Source organism: Rhyacophila brunnea, unplaced genomic scaffold (assembly GCF_057557595.1).
Source record: "Rhyacophila brunnea isolate RB1 unplaced genomic scaffold, BYU_Rbru_1.0 scaffold_2, whole genome shotgun sequence".
NCBI lineage: Eukaryota > Metazoa > Arthropoda > Insecta > Trichoptera > Rhyacophilidae > Rhyacophila > Rhyacophila brunnea.
In genome coordinates, this window is record NW_028232859.1 from 22,354,725 (window position 1) to 22,378,466 (window position 23,742).

General features: G+C 33.5%; 1 protein-coding gene across 6 annotated transcripts in view; it reads right to left on the minus strand.

Annotated features, from left to right (window-relative positions):
* The window catches only part of pnut (septin 7-like protein pnut), a 185,731-nt gene continuing 161,989 nt past the window's right edge, over positions 1-23,742 (minus strand). For 2 of the 6 annotated variants that reach the window (XM_085946439.1, XM_085946435.1), the window contains 10 exons: positions 16,444-16,620; positions 14,985-15,161; positions 12,755-12,914; positions 10,654-10,864; positions 10,287-10,539; positions 9,564-9,783; positions 8,575-8,740; positions 4,858-4,951; positions 2,591-2,796; positions 1-1,456 (listed from right to left, as the gene is read on the minus strand). In XM_085946439.1, coding sequence (XP_085802565.1) covers positions 1,405-1,456; positions 2,591-2,796; positions 4,858-4,951; positions 8,575-8,740; positions 9,564-9,783; positions 10,287-10,539; positions 10,654-10,864; positions 12,755-12,914; positions 14,985-15,161; positions 16,444-16,620 — 1,716 coding nt within the window. In that variant the 3' untranslated portion in view covers positions 1-1,404. Of the gene's footprint in view, positions 1,457-2,590; positions 2,797-4,857; positions 4,952-8,574; positions 8,741-9,563; positions 9,784-10,286; positions 10,540-10,653; positions 10,865-12,754; positions 12,915-14,972; positions 15,162-16,443; positions 16,621-23,742 lie in introns of all 6 variants that reach the window. The other 4 variants (XM_085946440.1, XM_085946436.1, XM_085946438.1 and 1 more) reach the window with 2 other exon arrangements.

The following is a 23,742-nucleotide window of genomic DNA, read 5'->3' on the forward strand; positions in this document are numbered from 1 at the left end:
AATCCAAATATTGACTATAAAAACCTACAAAAAATAGAACTAATGAAAACAATTCATATCCAAAAAAAATCTTAATAGTTCAGCTCTGCGACAGAGTTATCGTTGTATCGGAGATGAGACTTTTGAAAAGTGGCCGGATCCTGTTTAGATGTAACCTTAGAATAGTAGTCGATACTTCAGAAGACTTCGATAGGCTACACACTATTCATAATTCAGATTTACAAGAATTTATTAAATTTTTCAATCCTATTTTTTATAATATACCTATTATATTTTGGATCTGAGTTACTATCAGTCTAATATTTGCTCAGAATATTCTACGAGGAATAATGAGGTGATAATATTATTATTTTATAAGAAGATTTCTTACGATAAATAATTCAGATTAGGCTCATTATTAAATTACAGCTCTCTTAGGTCATCCTTCAAGCTTCCGTTAAACGAAAATATAATTAAATTATGTTCACAAGATAATATTATAATAATTGTTGATCTCGGCAGCGTGAATATGAAATATTATACGCCGAATGCTATTACATATATTAAGGGGACAACACAAGATAACGGTACATAAGTAAATAAAATTATCCATTTATAAGTAAATGATAAGCTATCAGCGATCAGCAATCGAAAGTAATTTAATATAATATAATATTTGATGTGTCATACAATATCAATAAATACAAAGAAAAAATTAAGTCAAATTACAACCTGATATAACTATAATAATTAATAATTAATTTACATTCTAAGGAAATTTTTTAATCGTTGTAGGAATAAGGAATGGAAGAACACGGAATGATTATAAATTATTCAATTCGCAATGAAAGATTCAAACTGATCATATTCCCGTTACACGTTTATCTGAAAATTTAATTTAAAAGCGCTAGATTAATATTCAACCGACGAGAAATAAAAAAATTCCTTAGAATGCCCTATCCGTAGAAAGAGAAACACGAAGCCGTAGTAAATAGAAAAAAATTATAACGATTTCACATTATTTCCTTATAATACCGATACGTAATGTTTGTTACAAATAGCAGCTATCTTATCAATATTATCAATATTATCCGTGTCTACCATTTCAAAGTTGAGAAAAATTTATAAGTCCGCTCTGCTTACAAATAATAATATTTAATAAATATTTCAACAACCGACTCGGGCTGTCAAAATGAAAACATCTAATGGCACACACTTTATACATAGTTTAGTCGCTTGGAAATGTGAGTCCGCCGCAGCGGGACCGGGCGGGGCGGCGTGAAATCGCGGTCACCGTCCGCACTGCCAACTGACAAATACAATTTGAGCAGATCCGACCGCTACAAAGATCGGACATTGTTATAATATACTATTACTGTAATGAATACAAATGCAATCAAACGTTACTCTATCACTATTTACTTTTTAGAACAATCCTTTCTTCTTTTTGTCCTTTTTCTCTTTCCCGTCCACAGTTCTGTAACAAGAAAACAGACAAAAGTCAAAACCAAAATACTTACCATGTTAAATATCAAAATGTGCATGAGGCAGTCGGAAGATCAGCCAGCTAGATAGAGAAAGCAGTTCAAGTTGGCAATATTCACAACAGGAGAAGATGACTCAAACTTATATTATTTATTGAAAATACATTCGAAATGAAGAAATAGTTTGGTCTACTATAATAACTACAATAAAACCCCGTTAATTTGAAATCGACGGGACAGAAAACCGAAAAAAAACCTGAATTAAGTATGGTAAAAAAAACAGAACAGCTTGTTTTTTTCAATTTCGCAACATTGTGCAAAATCACTATTTTATGAATTTTTGTGAAAATTTCGATTTACGATTCCATAAGCGTGATTGAATTACCTAATTGAATAGAATAATTAATTAATAATAGGTGTGTTAATTAGTAATCATATAGTCGCTATCTGGTTGGCTATTTTAATGTTTCAGTATTAGGTACATAATGACTATCATATAAGATTTTTGTGATTAATATTGAGTCTAGAATCTAGTCAGAATCTAGAAGTAGATTTGAACGCATTTCAACCTTTTTGAGTAAGATAATGTTATCGTTTTGGTACAAGTAGACCAATTTTCACATCAGAAATGAGCAATGTTATGACATATTTTAGCACAAAGTAATACAATAAATAAATACACAGGTCTATGAGTTAATTATACCTACACTCAAATAATTATTCTAATTCACCTTTATTCTATGTGGAATATATCGATAAACTAAATAATTTGATTGAACACAGATATCGCCGTCCCAATTGGCATCATCAAAGGCAGGTTAGCTCTATACCTTGGGAGAACAAGCAACTGAATGATGTTCCCAATTTCTCAGATAGTTCAAGGATATGTTCAGGAGTTATTATTTACACCACGTAAAAATCTCGCCTAAATTTCAAACTACAGGTATGCATACCCAATAGAAACTCAGTTTAGATAAAGTTATGGATAGTATTAATCTCAGTATCTTTTTTTCAGTTTCACTTTCATATAGAGTTAAACTTTATAAAATTATCTTCAACATTTTTCATTAGATATAAGTAAGCATTACCAAAAGCATTAAAAATTATAGAGTAACAATAAAACTCACTCTTTGCTATTAGCTTCGAGAGATCGCCGCCTGAGGTCATCGAGAGACACTCCGGACTGCTGTTCCCAGGCGAGTCGTTCCGCATCCAGCGCCCGTCTTCTCTCTTCCAACTCCCGCCCTTGTTGCTCCAGAGAACGCCGCGTGGCCGAATGCCGCCGCGTTAATTCTGCTTCCGAGTCACGCAGTTTTTGCCTCTTTTCACGAACCTGCAATATTGAACCTTGTAATTGCAGCATTCTCAGAGAGAATAAAAGGGTATTAAAATTATTCATTAGGAGTGGAATGCACAATCTAAGATTTCGATACTAAGGATAAGTCGCCAAAAAGCATGACTTAACTATAGACAATCCTGAGTATAGAGTTAAGGAATCCTTAACCATAGACTACTTTTGTTATGAACAAGCCCCCTTCTGTATTACCATTTACCACTGACAGCTGCTGTCAAAATAAATTCGCATGTCTATAAAACAGTCCATACACTCAAATTCATTTAACAATGTATCTCAATATGGATATTGATAGTGTTAATTCATTTGGCATGTACTTGCAGAATATTATTTTACTTTTATACGCCAGCCTGCAGAAATACAAAATGCCAGGTGAAGAATGACACTTGACGCTAGTGTTACCATGTTAAAATAATATCTTGCGGTGCCTGTGGAATCACGTATAATGACTTATAACGGAAACATTAAGAGTATTATAATTAAATATTTATATGTATTTATAGTTATTGCATTTATAAAATGCAGTTGTCATATTTTTGTCATCGTTTAACAATTATAAAATAATTTACCTAAACTATAGGAAAGAGAATTTTTAAATATGGTATTATTTTCAATAGAAATGATCTTAACTAAGGACAATGTTTCTGCATAGTGTTTTCTGCTAAGGAAATTTTAGTTATGACAAATGTTTCTGCATTCCGCTCTAGGTCGGTATTTGACTATCAATTTTATTATTTCTTTTAATTGCATTCTTGATATATTTTATAGAAGATTTATTATGTTCAAAAGATGGACAATAATAATTGTATGTTGACGTTTTCAGTCTGTTACATCTATTTTTGTAATCTGGGTGGAGATTATAATCTACCATTTCATATAATTTTCATGTTCAATCAATAATCTTGTTGGTTAATTTTTTGCCATGTTCCATTTTTTAACCTGTAATGAGCTGTCAAAACAACAGTCGACCCAGTATTGCCAAATTTACTAAAATTTCAGTAGATCAAGAATATAATATTGGGTTAACCGTCACATTTGCATGATTTTTAGACAATATTTATAAGAGTATAGCACGCTTCAAAACATCGATGTCGGTCGCTTACACGATGGTCCAACTGAGTGAAGGACGCTATGTGTTTCTCGATACCTTCAGCTTTACAGACAGCAGAATGCAGGGATTGCCGATGACATAATATATCCAGGACATTTAAAAGGCATCACGACCCTCAACAGTGTGGGACAAAAGACAAAGACGAGACATTGGAATAATAAGCAGTACAGTACGAAAGCAGATCTTTAAACACAAAATATGAATTATAAGGGAGATTTATGAGACACTCTACAGAATTAAAGCTCTCTGGATACGTATGCATACTCAATTGATGTATGTAATATAAAGTGTGTTATATACATAAATTTATTGAGGCAAGAGAATCAACATTACATATTCTGTAAATTGGTAAAAAGCATGTGAATTTATATTAAGCAGAGAATATGGGCATTCACAAATTAAAGATTATACAACTATTTAGGAATAATGGTTATTAGTGATTTCTTCAACATATACGGTCCTTACTCTTCAAATACTTATTGAACAATACGTGTAATAAATTGCCAGATGAGGGATTCGAGCCCCCACACCCACAGTTTCAGAAACAGGCGCTCTACTACCTATTCTACCGTAAGCAAAAGTACACGGTGTGACTTTTATATCATGGCTAACCTCTCATAGCTACCACCTGAGGGACACCATAGTAGATTTAGTACAAATATATCTTTTTTTTTTGTGTGCAAGTAGGCAGGGATAATTCGTATATCCTCCTCTATGGCCGCAATCTCTGACCGTGTTTATGTACATTGCTCCTATTGTATCGGACTGTTACTCATTTATAATGTGGTGTATTTATAAAAATTCCCTCTGCTCTTTACACATATAATACTATGCCTACCCCAGCAATACATGTACTATTAATTGAAAAAAACTATATGTCGGCCACAAAATAGAAGCCGTACTTTACCTATTGAAATGTAATACTTTACCTTCATTTCAAATACTTGTTCCATTTCACTTTCCATCTTTTTCATTTTGTTATCGTGCTCGCGCTTCTCTTCCTCCATTTGGGCCAATGGGTTCCTGTGCACACGACAGACAATAAATATTTCAATATGACTGACACAAAATAATGTACTATCAAATATCTAAAGAATAAAAGACACGTTCTTATAATATATAGCGAAAATCACATGCTGCGTTTATTTACAATAATCTGATACCATCCATAATTAACTAGGTAAATATATCCAATACATATTGTAAAATAATTTCCTAGAATATTTTCAGATATGAAGTGTGATATAATTTAAATTTCCAAACGGAAAAAATTTAATTGGTTAACTGAATGTATAACACTACAAGTTGCTATCAACGTTCCCTCTAATTTTTCTGTTGAGCGTGCGGATCATAAAATAATCTTAGCAGTAAATTTTGCACAAAAACGTTATGTGGACGCACGCTATCATTCAGAATTTTTTGCATACATAAATGAACTAAAGTACTTTGAGACCGACAAGTTTAACGTGAGGCTCCACTTTAAAACTTGTTAAACTTGTCAGTCTCTACCTAAGGGGGAAGATATTATTTTGATGTAAATTGCACAATAATCTTAAACGATTTTGATATTTTATCCCATTATAGATACAGTAAAACCATTGTGAAATGTATGAACATCGAAAAAAATTGAAACTACGAAATACAAAATGTATGGCCAAAAAAACTTTAAAAAATATTTTTTTGTTGCAATTTTGTAACATTGGTTCTATTTTCGATACAATTTCTTTCAGATTAATATTGGTGACTATTATGGTTTATTCATCAAATTTGTGAAAACCTCGCTATAAATACATTTTATAAATTTTAATAAATTTTGAATCACCGTGTTAATATTGATGGGGTTTTACTGTAATACTTTCTATGTGTCCTGGGCAAAATCATACAAGTGTGCAGACGCACACCTCAGAGGGAACGTCGGTTGCAATAATACCAATAAATTTATTCTATTAAAATTAAGTACTAAAACTATACTTAAAAAAGCATGCAGACTAAAAAAGTAATTTGAAATAAAGCATCCCTCAGTATCAAAAGAAACTTTACGCAGTGAGACTTGACAGCTGATACTATTCAATAGTTAATTCCAAAACAATCATTATTTGATTATCATGACAAAACGAGAATTTCAAGATGAAGCAAAAATAATAATGACATGATTATGATCATCGATAAGCTTAGCGGAAATTTAACACGGTTATGTTTTAAGCGGACAATATGATTTCACATAAAAACATCATCGGGCATCAAAATGCTTTGGATCGATGACATTCAACATAACAAACAGAAACTAATCCATTAAAATTAACCAACAGATCATTACATTTACGGAAACATTCGGTTCGGCATACAAAAATGATGGCTCAAGGAGTTTCGATCATCCGAGAAGAAAACAACAAGGTCGGGGCGTAAAATTTTGATTTGAAATTGATTCTTTGGATTTGGATTCGGTCACTTACCAGACTGTCATGAAACTGTTCATAACTCCTTGCGGGCATAAACTGAACATCAAACTAATATTACTAACACGAATGTTTACTCACTCAGTTCACTCTGACATATCTCAAATGTAGGAGATATGTTACTCTAAACGTCTAAACAATACACAGGGTGATGTGATGGTAAAGTTAACAGTATATTTTAAAGCGAACCTTGAAAATTTCATAAAGGGAGAACATCATTTTTGCATGCCCACAAATAGAAATTTTGAGCATATGCAGAAGTTTATTACAGATCATACCAGAATTAAAATAATAAAATTATTATTACATAATTAAGATTTCTATCAATCTCTTGATAACAATTATTCTTTCAATAACAATTTGAAACACAACCAATAAGATGTACATGCTCACAATCTTACATTATTATATACTGACAATATAATTAATAACACATAAAAAATCAGAGGATTGTTGAAGAAATATATATGTAATAATCTGGCACAAAATATTCAGGCAGCAGATTGAATTTGAGTATATAGCACACAATAATATTATATTCTGGCATGTTAAATGATTGTTAAACTTTGGTTACCATAATGATTTTTATAGAAGTATAAGTTATTATGTAAATCAAAAAATTAAGCAATGAAATGACAAAAAAAAGATCAAAATGCACAAAATGAAACTAGGACGGTGAAAAACATTCAACATAATTTGTCACCATAATAAATGGAGCAAATAAAGGCATTGTCAATTTGCCGAGAAGGTGAAAAAAAATAGCTTGACATTAGAAATCTAGCGATACACAGAAATTAGGTCACAAATCAAATAAGTTGCAAAGTTTATGCTGTAATATTAATTGAGCACACATTTATTATAATTAGTAGGATAAAACTAAAAATAATAATACTTCCGTGTTCTTTCCAATAAAAATACCATTCTAATTAAGTCGACTTTGAATAAAAATGCGTTTTCTGTCAAACCTAGTTTTAATATAATTATTATAAGTTAATCAAACATATAGTTTCATCATAGAGAGTGACTATAATGGATTAGGTAGGATCACTATCCATTAAAAATCCACAGAACAGGATTAAACTTCATCCATATGCGTATGTAGTCACCTTCAAAATGCTATTCTACCAATCACCAAGCATTACCAATGATAGTCCAGTATAATATACTACAGTAGAACGTCGTTAATAAGAACACGGATAATTTGAAATTCGCCATAATCTGAAATTTTCGCGAAAAAAAAGTCCCTTGAACATTATTTTCATATAAAACCATACCTTTAATTCAAATTTCATAATTCGAAAGTCCTGGGATATAAAAATATTCAATAAATCTTAATAAAGCACACTATTTCATGAGCCAGTCATTGAAAATTGTGACAGACTTTTCGTAAAACATCATAAATTACTTATTTTAAGAAGGTAATAAAAATAATCCTGACATTTTATGACCCATTAACACACACGGCACTGAAAATTTGGTAGGCACATCTATGATCGTAAACAATATTGATGAAAATCAAAAAAAAAAAAATTTTAATTTTAATATTTTTCCTCCATATATTTCATAATTCGTAATTCGAATTTTTTTTCGATTTTCGGTTCTGTGGAATTCGTATTAACGAGGTTTTACTGTATAGACATATATTATAGACATTAAAATTATTTCTTTCTAATGCTATTGACCAATCGCATTTGGATATCAATCTGACAATGTAATTCAAAGTTTTCAAACATATGTCATCTTTGAAGCGAAAATAATGTTTATTTTTTAGACTTATAATTTGCCGCACATTCATTGCTATATGAGCCGTGCACCGAGTTACAAAGAGAGCAATATAACTCTACACTAAAGCGTATATCAATGATATACGTTGGAGCAGATTAAATTTTAAAAGTTATGATTAATAGAACATTATAGCATGTTTCACTGAAAATCTAATCTATTCGGCGAGAGGAGGAGGAGGCGAGGAATAATTTTTATATATGTCATGTTGTTAGTGGGCCATAATAAATGGAATTAGAGGTGATTTAAACCAAGACGTAAATAAAATTCATCATATTACAAAACATTATTATGCTGAAATGATAATAAATCGTAAAGAAAAAGAAAATAGTAAAGCAAAATTGAGAATTAGTGAAGCATCTATAAGCTGTAATAATAGTAAATCTAATTGAAAGTAAGTAAACTGACTTATTTGATATTCTCTGGGGCTTGCCGTCGGTGCCGAGGCCTGCCAGTTTCCGGCAACGGTAGTTCTCGTAGTGCACACTGCTCGTAACGTCTTTGAGGTCTTGTAGGTGCGTCCGGATCACCATGTTGCGCAGGGCAATGAAGTCACAGTGCTCTAGATTTTCAACTATATGCAAAATAACAATACAATAAGAAAGTCGTTCAATAAATGGCATAAGATAGCAAGATTGTTTTTGAATAAATTAAATCTGTGTGCAAAAGGAAAAAGGCAATCAGTCTAAAATAATTACTTTCAGGATAAGCCAAAAGAAGATTGACTTGTAACGGAACGCCGGAATTTCTGTGTAGACTTTAGTAATTCAGAGGCGTTGATTCGACTCATCCTTTTCCTCATTTATGCAAATCATATATTATGACGTTATGGTTCATTTTGAATATTCAACTCATTTTTCAATTTTAAGACTTATCACCATTTTCATCTCGCACACAGAAATAACCTTAAATTTAAGGTCATGTAAGTTGGAATACACTTTTTACGTTTTTAATATCTCGTATTCTTGTTTGTCCAGTAAAAATCTTGCAATCGATTTTTAACGAACTTCCCGACTAGCTAGACATTAAAAACTTTTAGAATAAGTATATCAAGTACACAATGCCAATGCATTCTTTTAATACTTTTAGCCATCTTTAAGCAGAATTGAATTCATTTTCAATTAATTCTGTTTTGTATGGAAAGTTATTTCAGAATATAGTAATTCATATCAAGTAGAAGTTTAAGCATATGGAGCATAATAATTTAACAGAAAATTTAAAAATGTTGTATATAAAAAGTTCTTTTTATCTTGTAATTATTACCAATTAAACCATTAGACAAACGAATTCGTTATGTACACAGGAGAGAGTATAAGAAACTGCTGTAAATGGGAAATTCATTGTGAGATTAATTAATTAAATAAAAGGAGGAGGCGGCATGTGATAGTATTAATCACCTTCAGCGACTCCCCAGGGATATTTCCTGCCGCGTACTTTCTTGCCGTCCTGCTCGATGACCGTGTTGGAGCCGACAACGGCGAAAGGAACCCTCGCTCGCAGCTTGGTCGCCGCGCCTTTGTGCTGAGCCGAACCCACGTTGCCGCCTTCCTCCTCATCGTCTCCGCCCGGAGGAAATTCGTAGATCTTTATCTTGTGTTGGGTTATTTCATTCAATATCTGAAGATGATACAAATAAACGCAACATGTAAATTAGGATAATTCTCAGAAACGCACTTTTCATTATCAAGATTGCAATATGTCATTTGGATAGAATTAAAACCAGCAATTACAACAGCAAATAAATTAGAGTTCAGAAGAATTCCATGCCATCTTAAAAAAATCAAAGAGTTGCCGACACTCGCCTGATCATTTCTGAAGCATTAAAAAGAGACAAAAAAATGTGTTGACAATTCAATCAGAAAGATTGCCATTGCCATTTAATTTCAAAAATTTCCCTCCTGATGCGATCAGATATTGTCAAACTATACATGAATGAGAATAACACACTCTACATCACAATTTTTAGGCGGGCAAAGAGCCAGGAAACTAGTAGCATTCAATGGACCAGTATCATCAATATAAATGCACAATACACCAGAATCTGAGATTTATACTTGGTGGCAGAGATCCAGAACACTTTGGAAAATAGACAATGTGATATATTTCAAAAAAAGACTCACTTGTTTTTTAAATAATGCGCACTCTTCAGGCGTCATGGTGTCGGCTTTGGCGATGATGGGAATGATGTTGACTTTATCACAGAGGCGCTGCATGAATTCGACGTCCAGGGGTTTGAGACCATGCCCGCTGGGGGCGATGAAGTAGAGGCAGCAGTGCACGCGACTATCTGCCATCACTTTCCGAGACACTCGCGACTCCGCATTTAAGAACTCCTCATACTTTGATTCTACAAAGTCGATGACGGGCACCCAACTATAAAAGCACAAACATAATTTAAATTAAATAGTAGATTAATAATAAAATAGTTTACTATAAATCTTGAAAAATTACTATTACACAATATGTGTCATTGATTATTAATCTCACCAATTGCTGTTGTCAACGGCATCTCCAAATCCGGGCGTGTCTACAACTGTTAATGTGAGATTGACACCGTTTTCCTTGAGGAGTACTTTGCTGGTCTCTACGCCGACTGTTTTCTTCACTCTTAATGATGGCCCCGGATGGTGTTCAGAGTTGTATATGTCAGAGAGGAACATTGAGTTTATTAGGGTTGACTTGCCGAGACCAGATTCACCTGAAAATAAGATGTTATTTTTTAAATCAATTAAATGAAGAAGAATAAATTCTGTCTAAATTGCAATAGATAAGTTATAAATACTATCGACTTAGGATACTTAATAGAACTCCATTACAATGTTTTTTGAAACAAAGTTTGTGTTTGTGTTAATTCTATGGATATCTGAGTTCACATTTATTTGGTGCTACGCAGATATCCTTGAAATCCTTCTTTTTTTTGACCATATCTGATTCTAAGATTTTTATACTCTATATCAGCGATTCCCAACCGGTGGTACGGAAGTGGATAGTTGGTGGTACGCGAAAAATATTCAGTAATGGCGGACATAAAAGTAAAAAAAAATCAGTCATAAAAATAACATTTAAACTATTGTATTTCTTCTATAATTCATAATTTTAATTAATAATATACAGTACACTTGTTAATATGTACAGTCCAATATGTACGGTAATAAAAATATTTTTAAATACAATTTCATTAATATTATTATATTTAAAACAAAAATTTAGCCTGCGGCGTTGCTGTAAATTGGTAAAAATGAAAGTGTGAATTGTCTCGTTTTCATCAGAAGAATTTTTACATTTACCGTGTTTGATTAATTTTATATACATATATTTTCTATCAATATCGGTAATTTTTGGAAAAAATTGCCTGCGGCGCATTTAATTTTTTTATACAAATAATTTTATTTAATTCTATGTAACTTTGTTTTTATAAAAATTAGTTGATAAAAAAAAGACTTCTTTAAATGTCCTGGTTTTGAATTTCGACAAGATATGAGCTTCAGCACCTTTTATTAAAAAAAAAAACATTGTGATATGTAAAGTTCAAATGTCTCATTTTTATCAGAAATAATAAAACCTTTGGTATTTTTTTTAAACTTTAAAATAAATTGAGTTCTGGGAAATAAAGTCACCCTATAAAATTTATAATGCAAATAGAATAACAAATTTCTCGAAATACAATCATTTTTACGAAGTGGTACAATTAAGCGTGATGTACTACCAAGTGGTACGCGAGCCAAAAAAGGTTGGGAAACGGTGCTCTATATTGTCATGTAGCAAAGTCGTCTGAATCAATTTTCTTGAGGAAACTGATAACTGGTTTTCATTAATTTTATTTGCTAACAATAGTCGTCAAATAATCTGTTTTCGATATATATAAGGGCTTTAACGTTCCATTTACACCTTGATTCATTGGTAGTATTATGGGGTAGACATGACATTTGGCAGAAGATATATTACAAATACGTCTGGTATTGACTGATGTGAATTCTGATATTTTAGACTTGCATGCAATGCATTGTATTTCACACCATCATTTAAAAATCTCGCAATCCATCCGTGACTTTTTTTAATATAGTTATTATGAAACTGGATGACCTCTTGTATTTTTTAAACTTCATCAATTTCCCAATAAAAAATAGCGTGAGTTGATTTTATACCCTCATGCAACGTATTCCAACGAAGGGGCGGATATGGCTGAAGAAAAAGAGCAATGTATGCATGTCATGACACTAAAGATTTTCTGGAAATGAAAATGCACTCAACTTATTCATTGAACGATTTTTTCATAACTTTACATTTTGAACTGCCATATTCTTTCATTATTCCGTATGACCACTATTTTTGTCAATTGAAATCATTTCTTTTGCATAATCCAGATAATCGGGGTTCTACTCTATTTTGGGAATACTATAACTTGTTAAATTATTTTTTTTTTCAGGAAGAAACCTTTGGAAGTCAAACAATGAATTAGATTTTTTATATCTATGTATGTAAATGTGGCCCCAAAAATTTTTGGTATTTAATTTGGTCACGTGAAAACATAGGTTGTCCATCACTGGTGAAACCATGGTGAAATATTCTAAATAGTGATAAAACTCACCCACAACCATAAGTGTGAAATCGAATCCTTTTTTGACTGCCTTGCGGTAAACCTGATTGGGTAAGTTTGCAAATCCGACGTATCCATCGAGTTCTTTTGTCTTTGGTCTGTCAATCTTTGGGGGCGGGTCAGGTTTAGGTGCCACCGGCGGATGTTCGCCCTGCAAGCATTTCACAGAGTGATAAACATTGTTCAACCGTCTTCATCTAGTCACACAGAGAGAATACACGAGTCAACAACAAACAACAACTAACAGATAGAAGCAAAAGGCGACGCGACTAACAACAAAATGAATCAATAAAAAGAAAAGACTAGTCAAAGATTAATGATTTTATAAATTGGGTTGCAATTTTATGTTGGACTTAAAATTTGACTAAGAACACTATTAAAATACATTGCACAAAAATTAAAATAGTTTAAGATAAATAAAATTCTCACATTTAAAGTAATCAATTAGACATGGAAGAAATTATTTGACAACTGAACAATTTTATTAGGTATATCACATATAATAATATACAGTTTAACCCTAATTTTACGAATTTGAGGGGACTGACAAAAAACAGTAAATTTTAAATGGAAAAACGAAAATAAAGATCATGGTCATTTCAGGTGACATTTATACATTGAAACCATTATCCTTGTCACTGAGGGATATGCTGATCTTTCTTGGAGAAGTCTACATACTTTGTTGTTGGGACAAAGAGTGGGTTTTTGTGAAAAGAAAACATTAATTATTTTCCATAGTAAATGTCTAGCATATCAAAATAAAAAATACTTCAGAAACTAGTACGACAAATAGAAAAACTATATTTAAATAAAATGGCGATTGAAAACGTTCATATCAGCTTGGGTAAATAAAACAAAATAAATTGGACAGCGTTTATGTGCATTTATTACAGATCAAGCAACATTTTTCAAACAAGTAAACATTAAATTCTGTGTCCGATAAAACAGGGCGATATGTTTTAAAACTTGAAAAATAACTTGAATTCCTCATAGAAACATTGGAGTTTTTAAACAAAATAAAAAATTTTCTTTTGGCTCTCCTGAAAAGTAGTGATTTTAGACTTATCGCCTTAATCTTTTCCAAAATGTTGTAGCATTCAATAATAAATAATATACTAAATCGTCTTAGAGTATGGATATTGTGCCCAATATAGATCGCAAAATGTTGCAATTTCTTCAAAATCAAAATCGATAAAAAATTCTATCGAATATAATTTACTAAACAGTGTTTGGTCATTATTAATGTATTTATTACATGTGTGTTGACAAAAGAATTATTTGAAAAAAATCAAAAGTGCAACCCAAGGATATGAAACGAAATAAGGTTTTACATACAGTGAAACCCCGATTCTACGATTTTCAAGGGACCCTTAAAAAACGATAAATACGGGATATACAATTTTTTTAAAAATAAAAACTCGTTTTTCTCCAGGATTTTTTTGATGTCTTGAACTATTTTTAGTTTCTCAGCTAGTTCTAGTTTTCTTCAAGGGAGGCATTCTAGTTACGACTTATAAAAATTCGTGATACCGAGATGCGAGGCAAGCCTGAGCGTCGACGGACCTGTGCAAACAAAGCGACGCGACTGAAAGGTCTGTAATAGTATATCAAGGAAAACGATAAATCGGAGAATGGTTAATGCGGGATTATTTAACATTGTTCTTGTGGGTGTTTGGCGGGACTTTCAAAAATGAACGATCCGTGAGGGAAAACGATTTATGCGAGAACGGTAGATTGGGGTGCCACTGTATTCCCCTATTAGAGGTTTAAAAAATACAGGTATTCCTCAACATATAAACTTTTCTTATTTTAATTGAATATTATTATTGATAAATAGTAATATTATTACATAATAAATGGTATTAATTATTAATTATCATTATAAATGGTAGGTACCTATTAAAAAAGATATTATTATATTGTTCAAAAACAAACTTATTTTTTTTGGATGTTAACATTTTTTAGTAGAAGCGAAATAACAGGCTTTGATAAAATCACATGAATTTTGACCCCTCCGGGGATCAAGTCCGGAGCCCCTGGATGAGAACCCAGTGCCTTACGCATTTGACTACGAGGGCTAGTAGGTATTACTTGATCTGATAATGCATAATACGGTCTAAAGCAGCGGTTTTCAGCATACTACATGGCAGATGCTACGTCACAGCACGACACATATAGGGTAATGGTAATGTGAGTCGGCGACACTAACTTTAGGGAGTACCTTTATGTTGTCTGCGTTGCGGATGGCCACCTCCACCTTAATAGGTTGCGTCTGATGGCCATTGCTGGTGGGGGGAGGGGGCGGGGCTGCCGTCACCGGCGCCGCGATGGGTGCGGGCGGCGGCGGCGGCAAGCCGTTCTCCTGACCGTCCAGGGTGCCGGTACCTGTACGCCTCACCTGAAATGCAGCAAACACTAAATTAATCAAAAGAAAATTATTACACTTCCCAATTAATACTGAATCATCTGTCAGTTCCTATATTTTATCGAAATATACACTATACTACAGTAACAAGTGTGAGACGGGGATAAGAGAGGCAAACCCATAATATTGGTATATTATGACAGTAGCAATGTGAATACTGTCAGCGATAGCAACCATAAACAATAATTAGCCTTTTTTACATATAGTGCACCTTACTCTCACCATGCTCTTAGGTACTATAATGACTCAAAGGGGTTCATATTGAATAATTTAAATAAATTATTTAAATATTTTCACAAAAAACCGTGAAATATCTTGATCTTATCATCATCATAAGTGGCCCAACAACCCAGGGTGGGCCATAGCCTCTTCCAAAAACTTCCTCCATTTCCCCCTATCGTGGACCAGTGTCTTCCAGGTGTCTGCGCCAGCTTCCCTGACATCTCCGTTCACACCGTCCAACCACGGAGTCTGGGCCTGCCAATCGACCTACGACTGTCTGGTCTGGCATCCAGGATTACCCACGGTGGTTGAGCACTGTCCATTCTTGATATATAGCCCGGCCATCTGAGCCTACCAAGTTTAACGAATGTGAAGATACATTCCTTTTGGAATAAATTGTAGAGCTCCAGTGTATGTCGAATACGCCATTTTTCTATGTTGATTTAATAAATTTCACAAATGTACAACATTCTATGCGTATTTCAAATTAATTTTAAAGTGATTTAATTTTTTCAAAAATAACCGCCTGGCAGTGAAAAGGCAAAAAAAATTGGCAAGGTAGGTAGGTAACCGAATGGTATTAGAATCATTTATAATTTTTAATGAAATAAACAGAAAAACAAAAATACCACTGTCTTGAGGAAGGAATCCGTAGATGCCAGGTTTAAACCAAGGTCGGCGAGACGGATGGGGAAAAATAAGCATCGATAACTGCTCTCCAGCGGCCATTTAATGCAAATAAGTCTGTGAGATCTCGACCGATTCGGATGTTTACGCTGTACTTTAAAAAGCATTCATTCAATAAAAATAAAAAAAATTCAAAAACACTTCTTTAGTCGATTTCGCCCAGAACCGCCTGTGCTAACAAACGTAATTCTACGTTTATAGACTCACTGTACTAGCGTTAAGATAAATGATAATCATTCGCCCAATCACACATTTAAAAAACGGTAGGTATTTAATTTTGCAGAGGGATCCTTGTCACTACTTCACTGATATTAAAATTAGATTATTCTTCTGTGTAATATCTAACCTGGCCAAAAGTTGTTCCCTGCGCAGTTGTGTGATTGTTAGTGTAGTTGTGTGGGGCGGCAGGGGCGACGGGCGGGGGCGCGGAGGGCGGTGCGGGGGGCGTCCCGCCCACTCCCGACTGCGGCGCTGCTGGGGCTGCTGTCTCCGCCTTGAAGAACTGCTCTCGCTTCGACTGCAACTGAAACGAGACGAAGAGAGAGCATCATAACACTATTCAAAGGAGCCGGGTAGATACATAATATGCCCGATGTATTGGTTGTATAGTAATGGCCTGAATGTAGTTGACAACATCGTAAAATCAACAAGTCCGACTGGTTTATAACATGTTCCCACTTATTTCCACTGTATACGGACTTGACAACAGAAAAACTCACTAATTTAGCTCAACACTGCACATTAAACAAATACATAATATTTATGTTATAACCAGAGATGTTAAAGAAAATCTTCTTCTATCGAAATGGAGCATAAATGTATGAAAGTGAAGCTGAAATAAAGCACCCCTGGTCTACTATTTTTCATATAAACTCTGAAAACTATTTAAATATTTTAAATGATAAGTAACTTGGTGAATATGCAGAGAACACCGCAGTGGAAGTCAAGATAGAATGGTTTACTTACACATTATATATGATACCATATGATGACGACATGATATTGAAGATGGAAATAGAGAACCTAGTAGAAATGGAGAAATAGACCATTGTTCATTTATAAATAGATCCCATTATAATCGACTTGCATTCATTTCGTTGACCTATTTTGCTAACGTGTCTACTTCAATATTGATAATTAATAATATGTAGGGCTGAGTCCTAGTACAAGCCCACCCTGTCTACGACATGGTCCTACCTAAGCCTCGAGGGAGTCGCTCCCAAAAACACGAATTGCATCACAACATCTTTAACTAACAGTGAATTAATAGGGGATGATGATAGATAGGTTGACTCGACAATTTAATGCAACGTTGTAATGTTGCAACGCGTGGGAAGGGAAGTGATAATAATAATATCTGTTTTTGTCATTTTTCAAAACGGCCCCTGTGATCGATGCATGAATATTAAAGTAGGTTTCAAAGTACTCCGATTCGGCCGGGGGCTGAAACGAAACTGAAAAAAGTTGGGGTGAAACTCTTGCCGAAGTTTATAATTCCATCGCCAGGGTGAGCGGAACAAAGTGAAGAGTCCTTGGCGGGAAAGGGTTAACGAATAAAATGAAATTCCTCTCGGCGTCGTCATTGAAAGACCGAGACACTCGGTTAAAATAAACAAATGAACAAAATAAAAGAGGGAAAAGACAAAAGTGTTACAGGAATAAAGACACCTAAAGTTAACGACATCAACAAGACTTTATTCAAAGCCAACGCTGGGGATAACTAACCACTCACTCAGGTATCCGCGAAGGGGGAGTTGTTTTTCTCCACGGAAAGGTAGTTTGAATTAGTCCGCTGGGAGGGGTGGATATTAAAGCTTCCATACGACTTTTAGTATAATTATGGATGCAACATTTAAGGGGTAACATCTACCAGCTAAGTAGATGAGATATGCATTTCCCTACGTGGAGCAAAGTTTTGAGTATTATGTTATTTTTACGACATATTTCATAGTATATATCTATCTAACTGCATATTACATTTTAATGAACCATTAGAGAGAAAAATGGGAGATTAAATTAGGAGTCACAGGAGATTTCACGTTGACTTGAGAACGGATAGAAAAATAATACGGGAGAAAAGATATAAATCGATAAATCTTGAAAAATGTATAACAAGAACAACACATAAATATTTATAATTTAATAAAATTAATCCAATAAAAAAGGTATTCACCATCTATTACTAATAATACCTCGATAATAAGTTTGTTGTTTGAAAGTAGCATATTTGGACAATTTACCGAAACTGTGAAATATAATATAGTTATCACAAAAAAAGATTTTGTACGAGGGTGGGTCAATAAGTCCTTAGAAAAGCCGACAGGTGGCGCGACTAGTACTGTAAGCGGTTTGTTTTCATGCAGCGGCACTACCGATTCAGTGTGCTGCGAAGTTTCAATCAGATTGGTCGGGTTGTTGTGTGTTTCTCGTACATTTAAAAAAAAATTTGCTTGTGAAAAATGGAAAATGGAGAAAATTGAGTTTAGAGCTGTTATTAAACATTTTAATATAAAAGGGTTAACAGCAAAGGAAATAAAAAATGAGTTGGATTTAGTTCACGGCATATCTGCTCCTTCACTTGCAACTATTTATAACTGGTTAAATGAATTTAAACGTGGTCGTACATCAACAAAGGATGAACCACGCTCAGGACGTCCTGTAGAGATGACTACACCAGAAATGATCAATAAAATCCACGATATGGTGTTAAGTGACCGAAGATTAAAGTTGAGTGAGATAATTGAGGTTACAGGGATCTCAAAAGGTAGCGTCATTTCTATTTTACATGACAAATTGGGCATGAAAAATATTTCTGCAAGATGGGTGCCGCGTTTGCTCACAGTCGACAATAAACGCAATAGGGTGGTGGCCTCTAAAGCCCTGTTGTCGCTCATGCAACGCAATCCGGATGAATTTTTTCGTCGCTTTGTGACTGTAGATGAAACATGGATACACCACTATACTCCCGAGACGAAAGAACAGTCAAAGCAGTGGATTGCGAAGACAAACCATGTCCAAAGAAGGCGAAAACCGTAAAATCAGCTGGTAAGATTATGGCTACTGTATTTTGGGATGCACGTGAAATTATTTTCGTTGACTATTTGGAAAAAGGAAAAACAATAACAGGGGATTATTATGCATCTTTATTGGACCAGCTAAAAAACGAAATTGAAGAAAAACGGCCTCATTTAAACAGGAAAAAAATCCTCTTTCATCAGGACAATGCCCGTGTTCACACATGTTTACGATCAATGGCTAAAATTGAAGAATTGAAGTTCGAATTGGTCGACCACCCACCGTATTCGCCAGATTTAGCCCCCAGTGACTTTTTCCTTTTCCCAAACTTAAAAAAATGGCTAAGTGGACAACGTTTTTTTTTCAAATGAAGAAGTCATCGATCGGACAAATGCTTATTTTGAGGACCTTCCGAAAACTTATTTTTCTGACGGTTTAAAAAAAATTGAGAAACGTCTAACCAAGTGTATTGAGCTCCAAGGAGATTATGTTGAGAAATAAAAAAAAAATACAAAAATAAAAACTGTTTTAATGCTTTTTTCTAAGGAATTATTGACCCACCCTCGTATATTGTATAATCTAGCTATTTATACTTAGATTAAACCGCAGGGGACTACGAAAAAAAGAATATTTTCTCTGAAACATGAAAATGCACTCATTGAATTTCACATTTAAAGCGACGATCTAAACACGTCGTTCAGAAAAATACTTTAAATTTCGCATAAATATCTGAATAACTTAACTCAGACGATTTATACATGGACATATCACACGAGATCTTGCACAGTTTTAAGCTATTTCGTGCAAATTTACAGTTTAGACTATTTAATCTGTTAGTCAAGTATTTTAAACGTTCCCTAAGCCTGAGTAATTGTTTCGTAAGTGTGCTGCTCTTGAAACGTTTAAATAAAACGATGAAGTAAGAGGAATAATTTATCAAGGGGTTATTTTCTTTAATACGATAAGTGGTGTCCAGCGTGTGCGTCTCTGTTTCTACAGTCAGCCAACAAACACTTCGAGGTCATTGCATATTATTATTGTATTTTTAAAAGAACGTAGAGAAACAATAAAACGCCTCGCAAATACACAGTAATTAATTAACTCACGATAACAACATAATATTGTTCTAAAAAAATAATGAGAATATTATATCAAGCAACGGAAATATACGCAAATTGACGGACCAATATACATAATAAGTATGACAATACGTCAAGTATCTTGGCAAGATACGTGTAGGTCAAGAAGCTACAATATTTTTATTTGTCCCACTTCGACTAGAGTTAAGTTACTTTTTAACGCAACATCATTTCAGAGTAGAGGATGTGATCGAGAAATCTCGCCTCGAGAAATCTCAAGAAATAATCAGAAAAAATGAATCTTGAATCTCAACTAATTGAATTCGCGAAATTTGGGGAATTTTTATTTCATTCAAAAATCATCAACGAGAATCCTGAGAAAATATTACTGGGGAAAAATAATAAACGGACGTTAAAACTGAAAAAGAAAGCTGCCGACCGGAACTCGAATTAAAAAAAAATAGCAAGGTAAAAAAAATGGTAAGAAAACCTTCAAAAAGGTGTAAAATTTGATCTCTAATGAATTTGGCTAGAAGGAAAATTGGGCCAGATGAGTTAAAAAAAGAAATAAACATATTCCTCCAGAAATCAATTAACCCATTACGATTTCTCGAGAAAAAGAAAACCTTGAAACGAAAATTTTCGAATCACAAACTCCATTTTAGAGTACCTACACAAGCGTATATTTGTTATGCGTTGTGCTTGTGTTGTTTTGCCAGAATTCTTCAAGATTTATTCAATATTTTTATATTGACTGAATAAACTTTCCTTCTTTTTCCACCATATAAAATTGAGCTGAAAACCTAATTCGGCTTCGAAGAACAACTCTCTATAATCCCAGTCAGTGTTCCTTGAGAATTTATTGAAGAATTGCTATCTTTTTTATTGCAATCTAGTATATTTTCTTAAAAATAATCTAGATTTTCATCTTATCAATAAAACAATAATCACTTAGAAAGCTTGACTATAATATACCCGTTATTAGTTGATAAGCTAGGTGTTAAGTAAAATGTCATTTTAACGACTGTGAAATTCCGAACACGTCAGTCAGGTAGGGGGTCAAGGAGATTTTACAAAGCTATTCGAGCCTTCAACCAAAGAACAAAATGTTGGGATTCACTGATATATACGCAAGGAGGACGTTACGCCTCATCGAAAATAACAACATATAACACCCGGATGCTGCACACAGATGATGACAATACAATGAAGTTGCTTCATTCGTGATGATGGTAATAAGTCGAAAGGAGTCAGGTTAATGCTTATTATAAAATACGAGTATAAATGATATTATGTAATAGACTCGTGAAGATTGAATACGTTCTTAAAATACGTTTTCCATTGAAATTTCTCCATAAATTATCAAAAAATACTACTTCTACTATACTTATATACTTATCATACTATACTTATACCACTAAACATCTCAAAAAACAACGCTCATTTTCAGTCTCATGGGGTAGACCAGTGACACATGAAAATAAGTGAATCATGGCGTTGAAAGTTTTTTACTCATCTTATCTCGAGTACAGTTCATCTGGGGGGCGTAAATCTGTATAAGCGCCCTGTTAATTCGATCTAATGCACTCGACAGTGGCGTGCACGGACTCACATATTCCGGTTTAACGTAATAAGATCGACGTATAATTATTATTACTAGGTATCGACAATTAAAAATCATGAACAATGTGTACACTTCCATACAGATTATTCGCGACCCTGTTGTCGATCAGTTACATGCATAATAATATGTACACGTGGTTTGTATGGACAAAGTCTGAAGAAGATAGATACAATCAAAACTAAACTAATCGCTACTACTATAGAAATATGTTAAAACGTTTTGAATTTAATTATTAATGATATACTATTCATAGTGGAAAAACAATGTATTAATTCAACACAATATGTAATACTTATTCTACATAGTTTTAATGTATATCTTATAATAATATATGGCATGTGTGTTAGGTATACTTGACAGCATCGTACAAGTACCTACTGCTATATTTTGTGAGCATTAATTTATAACAAATTGGTAATTTATCAGTAGATACGGATATTATGTAGAGTTCTTATAAAAAATACAGTTAGGGGGTGGCTTTTATTCTTCTCCTGGCAAGACAATCTAAAGTAATACGTATTCGTAAGAAATTTACTAATTTCGAAAAGCTCAGAAATACACACCTATTCAAAAAATAGAATAACTTTAAACCAAGTTAGATTCGAGCACACATTTTACGCTACCCGGGTGAGGCATCCAACCGCTATGCTACCGACCCAGGTAAAATTCTTGCAGATACGATAATTGATAATTTATATAACAAAGTTTAGTTTAACCAACATTAATTTAATTACCTATTTATAGAAATTGATATTTTTTTAAATCATGACGTATAAAGTGAAAAACTAAAACTTCCAAGTTTACATCTCCATGCATTTCTAATTTATTCATACTTGATATTATAAATTATTATTGTCAGTCATCCTCCTCACGATTTTGATGCGAGTCACTGTACCATGAGTCAGTTCATGTGATGTAACTGATGCAGTAGCACTTTAATAGACAACCAAGTAAACGATTAAGTGACTTGCTTTTATATTATAGACACAGTAAAACAGTAATAAAATTAGCCAATAAACCAGTCACAAGGGTCAGACAACTCAATAGACGTTTAATTATTGAGTAATTTATAGCTTTTATAACAGAGTAAAACAAGAGAGAATAGAGAAAAGTACCACTGTCAGTCAGCTGATGTAAAGGAACAGCACTATCAAAAATAAATCCTATATAATTATTACCTATTAACTTTAATAAAAATGTATTTTACCTATCGTAGGATGGTAGGATGCATGGCAATATAACAATTCGAGAAAAACGACTACTAAATACCTATCTCGGATCACAAAAATTCAGTTATATAAAACACTGCGGAGGCCAGTCCTCACACATGGATAAGAATTTTGGGTTATCAGCAACAAGCCTGAAAATGGTTTTCAGATTATGTTCAACGAATAGACCTGGGCTGACCGGTCCGGAAAGTTTTTGATACGAAGCCAACTGGGCGGAGGAGTGTTGGGAGACCCATATTCTGGTAGTTGGATCGCCCAGGATGCACGAGCGATTGGAATTCAGGATTAGAGGATGATGAATTAGGGAGGCCTGGCCCTACCCCACCGCCACGAATGATGATTATGTAGGATGTCAAGAGTATCAATAGGTACCAATATTTCATTTGACACGTTACCGGCAATTTAGTTCCAATACCAACATTTCGATTATGTTGTAGGTAAACTAAAATAAACAAATCAAAAGCACTTGACTTGGATTTTGGAATTTGTTTATAGTGGAGTTAAAAAACTACTATGTAACAGGTATACCTTTCTTTCCTATTTACACACATGCACCCAAAAAGTAATTTGAGAAAATAACATGAATACTTTATTTATAGGTAGTACTGTGAAATTTACAACCCCCTGCTTGCATCGCAATAAATGTAATAAATTTTAATCATGGAGATACATCGAAAGCAAATATTGATAAATAAAAT